This window comes from Amblyomma americanum, chromosome 4 (genome assembly GCF_052857255.1).
Source record: "Amblyomma americanum isolate KBUSLIRL-KWMA chromosome 4, ASM5285725v1, whole genome shotgun sequence".
Taxonomy (NCBI): Eukaryota; Metazoa; Arthropoda; class Arachnida; order Ixodida; family Ixodidae; genus Amblyomma; species Amblyomma americanum.
Window position 1 is genome coordinate 170867148 of NC_135500.1, and position 17990 is coordinate 170885137.

The 17990-nt window shown below is 45.4% G+C and overlaps 1 protein-coding gene across 9 annotated transcripts in view; it reads left to right on the forward strand.

Moving 5' to 3' along the window:
• Positions 1-17990, forward strand: part of LOC144128648 (uncharacterized) — a 714737-nt gene that overhangs the window by 379182 nt on the left and 317565 nt on the right. For 5 of the 9 annotated variants that reach the window (XM_077662210.1, XM_077662205.1, XM_077662215.1 and 2 more), the window contains one exon: positions 17598-17762. In XM_077662210.1, the coding sequence (XP_077518336.1) occupies positions 17743-17762 (20 nt within the window). In that variant the 5' untranslated portion in view covers positions 17598-17742. The remainder of the gene's footprint in view (positions 1-17597; positions 17763-17990) is intronic. The other 4 variants (XM_077662211.1, XM_077662206.1, XM_077662214.1 and 1 more) reach the window with 1 other exon arrangement.

Genomic DNA, 17990 nt, shown 5'->3' on the forward strand with positions numbered 1-17990 from the left:
TCAGTGGCTTCGGCATTCGGTTGCTGATTCCAAGGTCGCGGGTTCGATCCGAGCCGCGGCCGCCGTATTTCGATGGAGGCGAAATACCGAAAGCGCTTACGTACAGTGCGATGTTAGGACACGTGAAAGAACTGCAAGTGGTCAAATTTAATCTGGCGCCCTCCACTACAGCGTTAATGCTAACGTAATCCTTCCGTTGAGCTGAAAGATTTTATTCTCGTGCGACTGCTTCTCTCCATCATTGCTATGTAGACTTCTGAAGTTTTTTAAGTAGTAGTTTCTTCGCCCTTTTCGAATTGAGAAGCCCATATTGAAGAGCAACTCTTTAGTGTTTCCTACAGCTACTGTGGTATTGCTTAACCCCAGAGTATTGAATGAAGCGTGGATCAAAATACAGTCGAACCTCGTTATAACGAAATAGTTTATAACGAAGTGATACATATAACGAAGGAATGACGGTTCCCCTTGGAAGATCGGTCAGCACAGGCTACAACGAAGCCTCGGGTTCCTTGAACTTCATTATAAGCAGGTTCAACTGTACATACAGAGAGGCGCGTTAGGAAAAGAGGTTTTGACAAAGTCACTAGGACTACTTTGGCTATTGAAACTGCTGTCTCTCTTGAGACAAATAGAAGATATTATGCTTACCAGGAGGTGAGTGCATGAAGGAAGCAACTGGCAATGTCGCATACTGAAGGTCATGGATGGTCGCCAGCATTTGATAACGCGCAGATTATGTCTAGTAACTTTATCGTCGACCTCTTGAAACTAAGCTCGCTTCACAGCTGCCGCGACGTTGCACTGCCTTTTAGTGGGGCCGATACCTAGACTTCGAGGTGATAAATTGGACATGCAGTAAATTGTCTCTTGCTTTCCTCGAATGGGCTGGAAAGGGGCACGAAGATGCTGGTTAGACGTGGGTGTTGGCAGCTCGTCGGTCGACGCGCACTTTCCCTATTGGGCAGAGCGATGCCGGAACGTTCCGGGACAAAGGATAGTGACGAATGCGCGGCTCCAGTAAGATAGAAGCGGAGTGCAGCGACACCGGGGTTTTTCTCCAGACGGAGAAAGTTGCTCGAGCCCGACCACGCGCACTCGCAATGACCACTGCGCGTCTGTCTGTCGGTGCACATTTGTTTGCCCCCTTGATCGAAGCGGAAACCGCGCCTTCACCCCGCTGCGCGCTATGATTGGCCAGTCAGGGAGGTCATTTTTTAACTCCCCGTAAACGTCGAAACAACGGCAGTGCCTTTTCTTTTCTTGGGACTCCGGAACGCACTCCGCCGCGCTCATGTGCAGCTCGGCCCGTGCCGAGCTCTCTCTGGGACAGCGAGGCATCAGCGCAGCCCACGCCTAAAGCATGCGGGCTATTTGCGTGCAGTGCTGCAATACTGGCGGTCCCAGACAACGCTCGCACGCAACTTCGGAAGAGCCAAGCCCTTTCAGTTATACCGTTCGAGTTAGCCTGTTGATTTCGAGCTGTCTTTCATGGGTCCCGCGCGGAAAGCGGTTGAATAACACGCGTTGCACAATGCGTTGTCCTTGGCGCGCGCACAATCGCTCTGGCAGTAAAAGGTTCGCCAGTAGACGGTTGCGCAAGCCTTGTAGCGAAAGCAAGAGTGGGCACGTATTACCTCTTACGTCTTCGCTGGCTCATTCCGTCGCTGCACGCAATAACAGCCCGAGCCGGGGCATATACGTATAAATATACGCGCGCGCACACACACACTCGGCTGCGCGCTCCGTTTCTGTGTATTTCTATTTCGGTCGCCGAAGAGAGACACACCTTTGCAGCGGTGGCCGCGCCAAACGGTGTGCTGGCGAAATAATAGGCCGGGGCAACAATAAAACATTGCGCGCCCCGGCGGCGGGCGCGACGCAAAGCGGCCGAGAAAGTGCCGGGGGAGCGTTCGTGTATCGACGCCCTCGTTGTGTTATTTACGAGGGACCTTCCACTGAGTCGCGCGTAAAAGGGGCTGGCATTAGGGGCCCCCTTCCATGTCTTTATAGGGCTGTGCTGTGCACGCGGCTGAGCGCATCATCCCTCCCCGCGTGCGGCGTGAGTACGTCGACCTTGCGAGGCCGTGCATTGTTTCGCGTGGCAATTATGAAGCGTCCCTTCGTGCATTTGGCCGTGTACGGGGTCCGAGTGTTTGCTTTCTTGTAGCGCGGAGAAGAGAGAACCTCTTGCGGCGACGCTGGGGTTGCCAGTAATCGTCCCACAGATACAAGTCGCCGGGGGTGGTGTGAGGCCGGGGTGTTCCGGTTTTGTTAACCCTTTCATCTCTGTCCATATCGCGCGTGTGAATGAGAGAGAGAGAGAAGGCTAGTTGCCATTTCGCTCCAGTCCCGTCTTTGTTTAAGCTGAAGAAGAAAAGGTTGCAACTAAGGTATGCCATTGCTTAAAGCCTTTCCACATGAATTTCATCTTCCACACACTCGTATATACCGCAGGCACGTTGGCTTTGCTTTATCCTTGGGTTCCGGTAAATGAAACTCCCAACGAGAGAAAGCGCGCTGTGTGCAAAGCACTTTCGATTTTTAGGAAGGTCCGGAGCCTCCATAGGACTCAAACCACCAGAGTACATTTCTGGCGGTAGTTACGGCATGTACACTGGCAGAATACAGACACAAAAAAGTGCTACATATTTTCAGCTAAAGGTGTAATTGGAGAAAAACATTCCACCATTGCAAACAGTCTGCAGTACAATCAGTAACTCGGTCTCTGGGCAGTGAGTTAGCATCATTTGTGGGTTTTGTTTGTTTAATTGTTTTTATAATTAAGATATTGCAAAACCTCTTATGAGGCACTATCAGTAGCTTTTGTATTGGATCCCTGTTAAGTTTCGTGCAAGTACGTGCGACAACGCCGCAGAAACGTTAGTACTTAGTGGGAAAAGAGATGAAGCTTGTGGGATCGAAAGCCCGCCTTCGCGCTCCCCAGCAGGTATAGTCGTCCGCGCGGCATGCTTGTGGTGCCTTTGAATGTTTTGATTTCAAATTTTCTCTCTTGTGAACAAAAATGGCAGAGTTGAGGAAAACTAGTGTTCACTTAGGTGCTTAAACTTGTACTTAAACTATTTCCACCACTTATGGCAGCCAATCGGAAACAAGCCTTCCAACCCTCTCTGCCTTTCCTTCATCTGATTTCTCCCTCTCTCAGAAGTGCACCTCACTTATAATCGAGTCTGCACCTTCTGTGCCTGCGCTCAAAGGGGTGCCCCTGTTAAGGCTCGTGTATCGAAGCTATAATCGCCTCCAGGTCGGCAACCAAGGTTCCGACTGCGCTAGGAAAAGGTAACGGGAGGAGTTCATGCCTTTTGGATTCTGGGGACTAGGGAACGGTAAGCACGCACTAGAGCACAAAGAGGCAATGTTGGGATCCGCACGAGCACATGGTTCGGCTGTTTGCAAATTATGATGCTGATGATTTTATTCAAATGATGCAAGGGCAGCTCGACCAAAGACGGCCGTGACTAACTTCTCTGGTCTGCACTAGGTGAAATAAAAAAAAAAACACTTTTCCCTGCTCTTCACCCCAGAGTAGCCGACCACTAGGCCAAGGGATGGTAGACTCCTTCCTTTAGTGACGCTTCAGACGGAATTTTTTTTTTGTCTCCCGCACAATGAATTTCTCCGCTCTTTTCTGTAGCTGGGCGCACCTGCTGGAAGCCTTAGTGCTTCGCGAGGCGTCCGCAAGCTGTCTTTTCTCATTCAGTCTATATCACTCAAGAGCCCGCGAACATCCGTCCCTCGACAAAGCCTCTGGCAGCCTAAACGGGAGCTCCGAACACCCTTCCCCGCCCCCTTCCACCCTAATGTAGAGCGATTCAAACGCAACCCAGAGCAATGACACATCATAAGACATTCCCCCCGACCCATGCGGACTTAATTCCTGGCTTTACTCTCTCGAATGTATTACGCCTTTTTCTTTCCTTTTTTTTCCCTCTCTCCCCCCTCTTGCAGCACAGTCGCACAAAAGTTAGGTGCGCGATGACACTCTGGGGAAGCAGAAGCCGCGGTGCGATTCAAGTTTCCATCCCCGTCCTGAGCGCGCGCACGGAGAGGCGGCGGGAATAGCGTTGCGTGGGAAAAACAAGTGCCCGCGGTACTGAGCGGAAATGCTTTTGGGCGTCGCTTCCGGTTTCCTCTATAAATACGGTAAAAGCGCGTACGCATGTGCCCCCCGCATCACTTTCTCCCAAGTCGCCCACACGTTCCCCCCACCCCTGAACGCGTCGGTTTTTGCGTGCGATACGTCCCGCGGTATTTCTTGCTTGTTTTCTTTTTTTTATCGCAAGACGGCGCGGCGATGGATTTGAGAGAAACGAAAGGAGAAAGAAAGAAGTGAAGCGCCGTGAAGGAATAGTAAAGGGGAAAGGTTACCGCGCTTCGCATTCCATATACTCGAAACTGCACGGTCTCAAGGATTGCGACTTGGAAGGATGGGCATTTCTTTTGTGCTTTTTAATTACGCGATGAAAAACTTTATGCTTGTAGCGAGTTAGAGCGCCGAGTTTGGCGGGTTGGCGCTTGGCTTTTTTCTCTCTCTCTCTTTTCCGCCATTTTAGCGTTGTTTCCAGTACAGTGTGCATGCGTGAAGCTTGTGCGTAAGGTGCATGCATATTTCGCACGAAATGTAAATAGCTCTAAATAATAATGAAGCTTTTCAGAGAAAATATTGCGGCTTAACATCTTTAAATTTCATCATTTAGTAGTGAAAAAATTACTGCTCAGAAGGTCGAACATATTGAGCACCCTTAACAGTTAAGTGATAGCCTTAGCCGTGGCAGCTTACTGTCATCCGCCCTATACAGCAGATGTCGCAAGCGCCTCGCGCGCGAATCCGAGTGAGCCGTTATAAAAGAAGCCTGTAGTTTCCTCTTCGGCGGCACAACTGAAGCGCGAGAACCTCGAGAGGGGTTTATTGGTCATCCATGTACACTTTGCTTTCGTTATCTTAAGAAAACTAATACTCGCAGCAGAGGTATTTCATTTCTGCACGATATTTCTTTTTAATTGGATCGGTCTCGTCACATTTAACTCATATATGCTCTGATCGGCATTCATCAACCTCTTGCCATTTTTTTTAATTCCCCTCCTTGTAAGAAGGAGTACATTATCCTTCTTCCCGTGGGAAGTAGGCGGGCATAATCATCGTAATTTCTTTTTGATCGCACTGAATTTCTTTAAGTCCCTTTGCTTTACCCAGATTGCACTCGATTCCCACCCTGAAGGTGATATTGTGTCGATCCCAACTTCCAGAGTGGACGCCGCGGCGTTTGTCCCAATTCCTTGCGCGGGAGATTACGCGTTCCTCACGGAATTCGGACAAGTTTATGAACACACATGTGTGTTCCTGATCTGCAGCTATACGATTTCCACCCTGTCCACCACGGCGTTAAGCGACTTCGCTGTGTTACCTGTGACCTGGAATTGCGTTCACGAACCACGGGCAGTATTCTATAAGGATACTTCATCCGCCTTCCACTTCGGATCCATTTTCTCTTATCGCGTTGGTCACTGTTTTTCTGTGAGGTAGCCGCGTATTTCAAGCGTCCATGGAAGCGACCGGACCATTGGGCAATGGTGGGTGATCCGGTTCATGCGGAGAGTGGCGATGGTTATCGTCGACGGGCGCACCTCGTACATTGTGATCTCTGTGACTGTGCGCTTGCTGCGTTTGTCTGAAGCTGCCGTCATGCTGACGTAACGCCAGATGAAATGGATAATGGCTCTTTATAGAATACAGTCCCAGTATTCATTTCGTGTTGGTGTATGGCTGACAACCCTGCGTGTTTTAGGTGTTTTAGCTGTACGGAATGTGTAACGATGCGATAGGACACGTTGCCTGTGCATGCCCTGCATATACAGGGTGTTTCAACCAAGACTTTGCACAATTTTAGACTTAGAAGACGCTTTTTTCGGCACAGCATTCTCAGTGTTGTAGTACATTAGAGGACAGCTTTTTTCTAAACTGAATCGAATACGAATAGTAAATATAGCCAAGTACCGAATAGAATACCAATCGCATCGTGATAAAGTCGAATCGAATACGAATCGGATATTTCACTGATATTTGCTTTCTGCGCATATATTTATACGTACAAATGATTGTGCGAAAAATCCAAGCGCTAACGGCGTGGTTGCGGCGCAGTGCTATACCAAATAGCGCTATATCTGCAATTGCCAAAAGACGCAACACAGATCTGAGCTATAGACAGGTACAGAAATCAGTGTTTTTAACTATATATGGCAGTAATGCCATACGCACGGGAAAATTGCTTTTTGGTATACTGACGGCGACAGTAAATAAACTTGCGTCACATGTCAGTAGATGAGAGAGGTGGGAGGCCTTGGCCTCCGATATCGGGCATCAAGGCAGGGTTCGCTAAACCATGAGCCCTGCAGCTTCGGCCGATCCTTGAGGCCACATATGAGCCCTATGAACGCTGCCTCGTGAATGGATCGCATCGCGGCGTTGAACCTGCTATTCCACGCAGAGAGTGGATGCTGTGCGGCGTCGGCGTGGGCCCATGTTTTGAACAGTGGGCGTAGAAAACTACAGCATGTCTTATCCGTACTTCGTATCTGTCGCTCGGAAGTTATTCGAAAACCTGAGCGCACATTCCATTAGTTTCAAATAATTTTGAACATGGACTACTGATTCGTTCACCGGGTCGAATAAGAAAACATTCGGTACGCTATTCGAAAATTTCGGATTTCGGACACCCCTAAAATTTTTCGAATCAGCACTTCTTCCCCACCGGTCAATAACACACTAGCACAGCTACAGGATTACACTTTTTTTTATGCGAACCTGTAGACTGGAATGCATGCCGGGTCACGGACTGGTTCAGCGGATTCAGCGGATACACGGTTCAACTAACGCCTTTACTATATCGTTCCTACCAACTGCTATCGTGGAGTTGAACGAACTTTTTTGCCGTATTGCCACTGAACAAATATCCACAAACTATAATATCCGAACTAATATCCACAAGTTATTAATAGATCATTTTTGTGAATAACACTTGTTTTATGTAGTCTTATTTACTAATTTATATTGTTTCTTCTTTTATTCTGAAGCAGCAGTTTTATTTGTGCCTGCTGTTTGTATTTGTATCTAGTAGTAGCATTTGCACCTAGTAATCATGAAAATCAGCTTAAAACAACAGTGGGCAGCGTTAATAAATAAATAACAACTATTTTGTACCGGCAGTATCAATCTTGGCTGGTGCCAGCGCTGAAGTGCTCCTTGACGTCACGGTCGGCCAGCCGACCTGGATTATCACAATCCTGATTACGTCGGCGTCGCCGGCAAGCACTGATTGTTCCTGTGAACAGTCGCTGGGTTCGGCGATGTCAAAATAATTGAGACAAGTGCACCTTGACGTCACTCGATGTGGGTGGAAATGGCAAACGTCTCCTCGGACAACATTCAAAATCACATTAAATTGCGTTCCATTCAAAGCCTGCTTCGAAAACTTACTAGAAGGCAGCGACCTTGTGCTTATGAAACAAATCGTAATGTTTGTTTGCGTTCGAAATTTTGCGTAATACGCCCTTAAGACACGCTTAGTCGAACGGCAGGCGAACCGGATCCCATGAAGAGTGATCTGCAGAAACAGGTCCAAAATTCTTGGACAAAAATGTTAAATATTTAGAAAATTGTAAGGTACTGTAATGGAAATATTGAAGGCAATGGTCCATTGTTCCAATGTGCAGTAAACTTTTTCTTTTAAAGTTTTTTCTGTAGCTCGCATCGAGCAGTCAAGAATGGCCTAGAAAACCGATGGGGAACGCTTTTGACGATAGCAAAAACGCTAATACCAAAAAAATGCAAGCCTGTCGACAGGAGGTTTTCGGACATATTTATTGTTATAGTGAAATCTTACAATATATAAAAAATTGCGTTCATAAACTCTTTCCGGTTCAAAAAATGCTTTTGTCCAGAATTGTTGGGTATATCACAAACACGCAGGAAAAGAACATGAAAATAACATTATGCGTAGGCAGATTTGCATGAACGGACTTTGCATCTGCCAACGCGTGACTGATGCGCGTAGCGAGAATTAATACAGTGGAATGCCAGTTAAGCGGCGTGCTTATTTCGAGTATTGCCCCAAAGGGTGCTTTAGAGAGCTTATAGGCAGGAGTGCTCGCACTCTCGGCGCTCTAGGTGAAAGCACAAAAGCACGGCATTCTTTCCTCGTGGAAAACCCCGCTTCGGGTGGGCAAAATCGCGGTGGCATTGAAAGCCGTTTTCCTCGCCGTACTAATTGAAGAAAAGAGCGCGCCTGTTCTGTGCTGTAGCAGCGGACAATGCAGAGGTATCCGCGAGCGAGATTAGCGCAGTCATTTTCCTTATGTAGAGACGCGTGCGCTGGTTTCGTTTTTCTTTTTAATCAGCGGAAACCGGTCTCTCGATTTCCCTGCGGAATGACGCCTCACCTCTTACGTAACATCGACACGTGTTGGCTCTGGGCGCATTCAACCCCCGGAATACTTTAAAGGCTGCGCTCGTTCTGTCACTGCGTCGTGTGATAGTGATACGGTGGCGCGCACTGATCTATGCCCACATTGCTCGGCAGTCAGGGGCTCGTCTCTTCTTTCTACTGTTTATCATTTCTTCCACTCGGCCAACGCTCCCCGCTACCAGAAGTATGGGGCCTCCCTTCACGCTGCCAAGCGCATGTGCCGCATTGCTAATGGCTCAATAGTGCGACATGTGCGGGAGGCCCTGCATGGTCCAAAGTCCCGGGCCACAATGCTCACTGTTAAACCGTGTAGTCAGGCACTTACGCCACCCTTCCTAACGGAATTTTCAGTACACTATCTACAGATAGACATTCTGTGGTCTGCCTATGGGTTGACTACAGATAATAATACAAAGGCTGTAAAAATGTTATTGAAGGGCAGCTGCCAAACTACACTTTTCACTAAAGATGTGTATATACATGTTATGACTGATCACTCTGTGACGTTTATCTCGCCAGAAAGTGGTGCCTAAAAGTACGCATTGAAAATACTTTATCAGGAGTATTATGTCTGAGTCTCTATGCCTGCATATATTTTCGTTTTCCGCATTCTTGTATTTTTTGTGTGTGTTTTGGCAGAACTATGTTCCCACGTCATCTCCGAATCGAAAAAAAAACGACAGAACGGTGTCAAAAATACGACAATATATTGGAATTCTGTCGTAACGACAGCTTTTCTTTTGTTTTGTAGTGCTTTTCTGTAGCCTGTAGTTCTGTACTACTTTTCTGTTGCTACTACAAGTTTCTGGCCAAAAACCTTACAAGAAATTTGTTGTGACGGCAGAAACTTGTTTGTTGTGTTTTCCGACTGGGCTTGTACGAAATTGGCAGTATTCATAAATTAATAAAAATAATTTCATTTACATTATAGGTTCGAATAACTAGTTTTTCCTTCGCAAACAGGGCGAGGCACCCAGCCCATCTAGCGTATCTGGTCTTGAAATATTGCTGACTCCTGCATGTGCATCCGCGGGAAGCTTCCACACTGATGTCGCTATGCTTTTAAGCTATGAGTCTTTCATAGAAGTAGTCGCAATTAGCAGCGTTATAAAGTGGTTAAAGGCAGATCGTAAGCCTGATTACTATATTTATTAACTTCAAGAAAGGCTGCTATGCCGATTTTTATCTGTTACATAAAGGCTGAAATCTTTGCAAAAATAACACCCTTTGTCAAGTAGTGAGCACTAAAGTAGAAATACTTACGATACATTTTTTTTCTGTATATATTCGTTTTACTGGTTCAGAGTTTTTCATCAATTAATCTTGTGAATAGTGCAGCACGTATTGTTTTTGACTCCTAAAGATTAGGTTGATGAGAGGAGCCCCGCTTGTGATGATTTTAGTTGTGTGCATCCCAAAACAGGCAGGGGTAGTGAGAGTCGCCTTATGTCCTGATCAGTTGAATTTCAGCGAATTCAGCCCGCGGTTCCCGTTTTTATAACGAATGCAACACGCAGTAGTTGACCGATGACTGTTGCATCTGTATACCGTGATGTTCGAAAACATGTCCTTTTGGCTGCTGCTGCGAAAATAATCATTGCACATCCTTACCGACAGTCATTTTTTTGCCCATTCAGATTAAGACAACTGTCAATTCGTGGAATCCTTTAAAAAATCACACCGGTGTCAATAACTGCATACTCAGCCAAAAATCATTGCGGTAGATTTTTATGTAAATTCATATTATTCCCCATGGCGGAGTGAAAAAGAAAAAGAAATACAATGAGCCTACCACAACGCAGTCCCTTCAATGTTTTCTTTAAGATTAAAAGTGAAAGCCACCATCGCTCATCGAGAGGAAGGATCTAGGGGGAAAAACGCATACTCTACTTGAAATCTTCGTGCTTTCTTTACAACAAGGCATACACCAAGCACAATAAGGTGTTTCTCTAAATAAAGTCAGTGAGGCAGCTACATGTCGCGATTCTCCTGCGAAATAACTAGAGGCCTTAAAGAGGACTGAGAAGTCTGGAAAGGCGAGCCGCTCTGCCCTTAACAAATTTCTTTTGACTGTCTGTAGACTGCAATTTGTTTTCGCTTTTACAGCTGCCCTCTTTTGATGCCCTCTTCCATCATGTAATTATTCGTGCTCACTTTTGGGAGAGCGAATTTTTGGTTCCTTTCATTCCTGTTCGTTCTTTTCGACATCACCCCCGTTTCACGGTACCTCGCTGCTACACTCATTATGGCCACTTCACTCGTAATTATTACATGCCCAAAATTTTTAATTCTTTGCCTGATTCGATCTTTTCAGTTTCTTCGCTGTCACAATTAAGGAACTTCTTAAAAACCCATATGTCGGTTATTTAATCTGTTTTCTTTTTCTTGTTTGCTTTTCATATTAAGGTTTATCATTGTATGCTTGCTTGTCACACCTGTTTTTCATATGTCATTCACCGACTGCCGAGTACTGCCCGACAAGCCTTTATGGCTTGGGCAGACTTGTCCTAAGAATTGTAAATGTGCTGTCTGAAAATAAAGGTGTTTATTATTATTATTATTATTATTATTATTATTATTATTATTATTATTATTATTATTATTATTATTATTATTATTATTATTATTATTATTATTATTATTATTATTATTATTACAGACAAATCCTATGCACCAATCTATAGAGACTACGAATTCAGTGAACAGACTATGCACAATATTTGTATTTATGCTCATACACTTATAGTAGATATTTGTCTATAGACTATGAATAGACAGAACGAAATATCTGTAGGAAGAGAAAACAGTCCATAAGAAGTCCATATAAAGTGTATAGGCCATTTTTTATATGGGTGGCATATCCACTGGGAAGTATTCAGAAACTTCCACAGACAACGCCAACACAAAGTGCGCGCTAATGGCGCCCTCTGTATGATAAAAAAGCTGCCAGGTGCTGTGTTCCCTATTTATCTGCCCTAATTATCCTCGTCGATACGACAGCACGAATAGAAAAGTTAAATGAAGCCTTTGCTTTGATGGAAAATGACCAACTGTTAAGGCTCCATCTGTTAATTTATCCAGCCAAGATGGAGTAAATTCTTTTTTTAGATAACATAGTGAAAGCTTCAACATCGCGCTAGAAACCTTCTGCGTGCTCGTTTACGTAACATTTGCAGGGAAGTTATTTATTGTAATTTATGCCTGATTTGTGCCCAGCCAAAGCTGATAATGCTGAGCACGCGGATGTTTTCAGAGATTGCTGCTCCAATCCTGTACAGCTGCTAAAGCCACGCATTATGATCACCTTACAGTCGTTCTTTTTGATATAAGCGAATTAGCTATTGCAACTGTTACAGAACTGATATTACACAGAAGCAAATGTGAGATTGTAGGAACTACTAAGGTGTGCTGTGTCGTATTTATAGCTCGGCAGTTGCGGCGTATATGTCTACTTATAGCAGGGACTGATTTGTGGATCACTGTTAGAGCGAGAGGGGGGGGGGGGGGGGAGGCGGAGGGTGCGTTCGAACCACATATTTCTTGGAATTTTTGTCATCGAGATAATACTGTTCGGCGTGCTTTTCCTACGCAAAATTCCTCGCTAGGGGCGGGTAGGATGGCTGGGAAAGCCAAACCACCTCTGAATTTTTAGTAGACACTCATTTTTATTTTTGAACTTAATGATTTTTGCAATAAACTTACTAGACCACACGGATATGAAAATTCAAATTTATAGCTCTATATGCACTGCGTATCACAAATAGTGTATAAATAGGGCGTTCGTCTTAGGATGACCCAGTTTTACCTTATTGTTCAACCCCAAAGAGATTTCTTCAAATCAAAGTTAAACCCGATTTCAACCTCAAAGCTAGGAGCGTAGATAAGTAGTTTTCTAGTGCACAAACCTGAGACACCGTACGAAAATTAGCTAATATATTGCGCTTATTTCATATGGGCGTTTTCAATAAACTTATAATTTTAATCCTCTTTTAACTCTTGATATTCATCATGAGGCTGAATTTGAGAACAATTATTAAAAGTATAGGCTTAGGAGCGAAAGGCCAAGACGGGGCTACTGACCATACATCTTATTGGAATCAGTCTGTAACAAAGCGCTACCCACGCTAATGACATCCTGCTCCAAGGTTCTTGTCCGTTTCAAATGGTCTCGGTAATAATGACTGTATGTTCTCGCGGTAATAAACAAAGGCAAGGAGTCCTTCCATGGGCGCGGAAGCTGCTGCCCAGTAGACGACGGCGTATGCGACGAAATAACTGCGAATATCTAACTTCATTGGCTGTTTTGCTGAAACCTGCCATTTCCACATTGTTTATCACATAAAATGAGGAAAAAAAAGAGACCCCTTAATTTCCCGCACAAGAAATCGTGCTCATAGTAAATTTATTTATTTCGTTATTTCGGTATACTGGAGACAATAAAATGACATGGAAAAACTTCGAGTAATCGAACTTTTTTGCTTAAAACCCCGATCTGTACCGGAGTTTGAGCTCAAAAATTATCTTCTGATATTTGCCCCCCTAATGCCGGGGGAGACAAAATAAAACCTGCAAACGAAGGGCCATGTGCAAGATGCAAAGGCGGCGAAAATCATCACAGATTCGTGGACTTTCCGCAGCTGGACTTACGCTGCACCTTGATACCGCGAGAAGGTTGCTCATTTTTCAGAGAAAAGCTTGCTGCTAAGCTGCCGCAAAAGCTGGGCAATTTCCTTCTTTCAGTGCGTTAGCATTAGAGGCCTCGGTTCGGAAAAGAAAAAAAGAAGTGCCCGTCGGCGGAGTTCTCTGAAGCCTCCACCTGCCATGGGCACAGTTGTCAGGTGTAAAGTGGAGAGAGGAAAACCCCCCTTTCCACTTGTATCGAAAAGGAGAGAAAGCCGGGAGATGGCTGAGCCGTGGTGGCTGCCAAGTGAGCTGAGAAGAGAAGCAGAGATAGCATGCAGAGAGGCAGGCGCGCCCCGGGTGCCATTCTTCCGTTGAAGTGGTTGTTGTCCAGCCACCTCCAGAACCGACTGTCGGTGGATAGTGGAGATCAGACGTGTAATACAAGACTAAGTGTGCAAGGCAGTCAAGTGTAAAGATGTACAAAGAAGACTAAGAGCGCAATAAATGTAGATGTAAAGAAATGTGCGCGATGTGCCGTGTCATCCAAAGGGGAATGAAAGTATAATGTTATGCATTTCCATCGGATAGGGCCACCGATCGCTTGTCAATTTTTTTTTGTTCTTGCCACTGTGAAGTTGAAGCTGACGTGTACTGCTGTTGAGGTTACTGATTTCAGCGCACGTCACCCAAGTACTTTCAACCGACGTAGGCAAAGGAAAAAAAAAGCTCCATTTCAAGCTGGAGCTATTACTTGATGCGTTGAAATAAGGACGACATTATAACAGTATTCAGGAATATTCAGTCGTCGGATCTAATTATGCACACCGGGAAGGAAAAAGCGATAAAGAGTGAGAACATTAGGGTTTACAGAGCACCTCAATTTCCCATAACAGGAGCTTTGTAATTAAGAGGAAAAAAAAGCTACTGAGGCGCAACAATGCAGCATCAAGATATCTTATGAACGCTCTAATGATAGAAGTATATCCCTGCTTTTCAACGTCTGAACGTCTGGCCTCATCAAGGCCTCAGCAGTTGAGTTAGGAGCCTTCATGTTCAAGATCTCTACTCTAGTGAGGAGTCACACACGTCGCATACAAGCCATAAGAGTTATGGCTAAGGTAGTACAGCAAGGCGAAGTAGCTCCGTTTCACTGAGTGACCAGGCGCGGAGAAAATTAAGCCTGCCTGCTCTTTACAGCGCTTGGCGTGCCGCGCTCTTAGTATTTCTCGCATTCACTTGTAGCAGACTGATGCTGACTGTTATTTACTTGTGCCGCCCCCCGCGTTGAAAGAGATGCCTTGTTCGACGAGCATGCTCCAATCACTCGCTCTGCCTGCGGAGCATAGCATGCAGACTTCATGGTATCGCTACCTCAGCGCTGCCTGCACTATTTGTCTTGTGTTCTTTTTTTTCTCTTCTAGGGCGGGGATTTTTAACATAGTTTATGAGCTACTGTGGCAAAGTGGAGGTTAAAATAAAATAATCGTCCTTCTTACGTTGTGTACCGTCCCGGGTGTGCACACAAATCACAAGAAACATTCCTTGCAGTCTCTTAATAAAAACTGCATAAACACACGTCATCAGCAAAATCCATAAAGCGAGTTTCACATTCCGTTAGAACAGAACTGTTCGCAATTGTGAATTAAATATATTGGTTCCACTCACCTCCGTCATACGCTCGTTTAAAAAGAACCCATTGTTCGTGATAAACTATAATACTCTAGTGGGACTAATAAAGAAAAATAAGAAAAATATAAAAGTGTCCTGGCTCGTTCCTCTGCAGTCTGAACTAGTGCGCACAGTTATTGGTTCAACATGTTTCAACACTGTTTGATAGGGAACTGACTCACTGCCGTCGGACGTCGCCGTAAAATTCTTGTCTTTATCGTTGCACGTGTAAAGATTCGGCATTTTTCGGCATTCCCCATGGAGAAAAAATGGCTGCGAGGGTTGAACCTCCACTCCCTCCCCCAATACCCTCTCTCGCCCTCCTTCACAACGACGTCATCATAATAGGGGGAAGCCGTCGCGGTGGCTCAGTGGTTATGGCGCTCGGCTGCTGACCCGAAAGACGCGGGTTCGATCCCGGCTGCGGCGGTCGAATTTCGATGGAGGCGAAATTCTAGAGGCCCGTGTACTGTGCGATTTCAGTGCACGTTAAAGAACCCCAGGTGGTCGAAATTTCCGGAGCCCTTCGCTACGGCGTCCCTCATAGCCTGAGTCGCTTTGGGACGTTAAACCTCCGTAAACCAAACCAAACCAAACCATAAGAGAGGGCACGTTCCTAACGACCTGCACGGCAATGCTTCGCTCTCACTGGTTGCAAGGTGACCACGTGGTTTGGAGATGTTATTGAGTGCTGTCATCGAGTATTCTGTTAAGTCAGATGTGCTGGTACTATATACTACTCCAACGGCGATGCGAAAGCTGGAAGACATCTCTAATACGGCTATTGCTATAAAATGCTTTTTATGGAGGAAAAACGCTAACGCGCCCGTGTGCTGTGCGATGTCAGTGCACGTTAAAGATCCCCAGGTGGTCGAAATTATTCCGGAGCCCTCCACTACGGCACCTATTCCTTTCTTCTTTCAGTACCTCCTTTATTCCTTCCCTTACGGCGCGGTTCAGGTGTCCAACGATATATGAGACAGATACTGCGCAATTTCCTTTCCCCAAAAAACCAATTATTATTATTATTATTATTATTATTATTATTATTATTATTATTGTTATTATTATTATTATTATTATTATTATTATTATTATTATTATTATTATTATTATTATTATTATTATTATTATTATTATTATTATTATTATTATTATTATTATTATTATTATTATTATTATTATTATTATAAAATGCTGCTCAGTGCTCTAGCTTTTCTTTATGAGACCGTGATTGCAGTCTCAATCCGGTTACAAGTGATTCCGAATAGATGTCTCCAAGCCTCCTCGAACAGCGACAGCTGTGTATGGTGTACGTTTTCGGTTGTTTGTGACGTAGTCGTCGTCTTTGACCGGAAACTCTGCCTCTGTGGCTATCGAGGAGCATCGGCGGAGTGAGCAGACGCAGCCGGTGTTTAGACGGGGTATGGGAGTAAATCTTGGGCCACCCGTGGACATATTTCAGAGTTGTCTCTTCATTCGATCGATTGTGATTATAAGACGCTTTGGTTCCTTGTCATGTGCAGAGCACAGCATCACTTCAAGATGAGTTCGCGTAGCACTTGTGAAGACCATGCAACCTGAGCAATAGATACACTCATGTTATGTCTTACTAGCTTCGCTGTGTCAGCAGTGACACCTTGGTGACTCCGCCGTTCAGTAACACTGTTTTTTATTTCAAGTGGCGCTTGTGGCGGTGCGAGGATTGGTTCAGCAGCGATCGTCCAAAGGCGCTTAGGTTAAGCACAGACGCAATAACGCTGCGTATTGCGGATAAGAACGTGACTGCGTGACGAACAAATTGTAACGAATAAGAGGAAATATATAAAAATTGGGACGTGATAAACATTTCTCTGGTGCAACCTGTCATTTATAGCCTTTTGTAAAGAAATATTTATAATGAACGCATTTGGCCCAATAACAAAACGTGCAGTCATGGTTGATTAGTTGTTTTCATCGGTAAAAATAACTATGAAAGAATTTGACACGGAGCGGATACTTGTAACAATTTTACCCTATTTTCCTACGTGGAAACTAGTGACTCTTCTTCACCCTCTCATTAGTGGAGATAAATTAAAATCGGAAAAAGTATGAGTCGTATGCCAGAAAAGCCTTTCTGTTTTTTTTTTTTTTTCCTGACTGAGCGGGGTGGTTCTTACGACTTGGAACGCTGCACCAGTTTGTTCCGAACAAGGAGGCCCAACTGAACTATGCCTTTTAAACTTGTGACACTCCTTGGTTTCTGCATTTATTAACTTCGTTATTCCTGGTTCAAAAGGTTCCTGTGTTTTTGGACATTAATTCGATCCCAGGGCTGCAATATACCGGCCACAGCGGGTCGCCACAAGGCTCCCTAGCAGCAGGTTAATACGCACTAGCTTCCTCTTTGTCTTCGCTACCCTCGTTATTTTCTCCCTTGTCCCTGCCTCTCTGTCATTATTGCAGACGCTGGACGTACAGCGGAAACGCGCAGAAGAGCGCATGCAGGAGGGAGACCTTGCTCAAAATCGCTTAGCATGTAATTGGTCTTGGCTCACAGCTCGCCGATCGGCTGTCCGCGATGGAAGCAGTCCGAACACACACGCACACATACCGGGGCCGCCTGGTCGACAGTGCATTAAGCCAACTCTTTGTAAGCGCCGCGTCGCATGCACGGAAGAGGAGACCTCGCCGCCTCGGCGCACGCCGGACACAATCGCCACATTCGCGCGGTGCTCGCTAATAATGGCTCTAGCCCGGAGGACAAGTCTGATACGCGCCGGGCGCTCGCGATCGTTAAAGACTCGCTCGGGTGCCGCCTTGTGCGCGTATGCAAAAAGGTGTTAGATTCCGACGGGGGTGATTTTTGTCTTGTTATACTTACCCACCGTTTTATTCTTTTCCCCTTCTCTTCTTGGCGCAGGAGTGGAGGCAGCCGCAAAGGCGATGACAGTGGAGGAATAACGCGAGATATACACGCCTCGTTCCGTGAATGCTAGCGCCTCTGAAAAGGTAAGTGTAGCGACGTGTCATTACGTCCGGCCTTCTGGCTCCATGCCTTACGATTTGGTGACTTGTTTCATTTTTTGCTAGTTTTTTTTTCTCTTTACTGTTTGATATTGATGCCGAGGCGGCGTTGTGTGTGTGCGCACCAAAAGGGGCCCGAAGAATGTTCGGGGCCGCTTTATCTCATTCGCCTATATGTGTATACGTGTCGTTTGTTAACGCTAATTATAAACG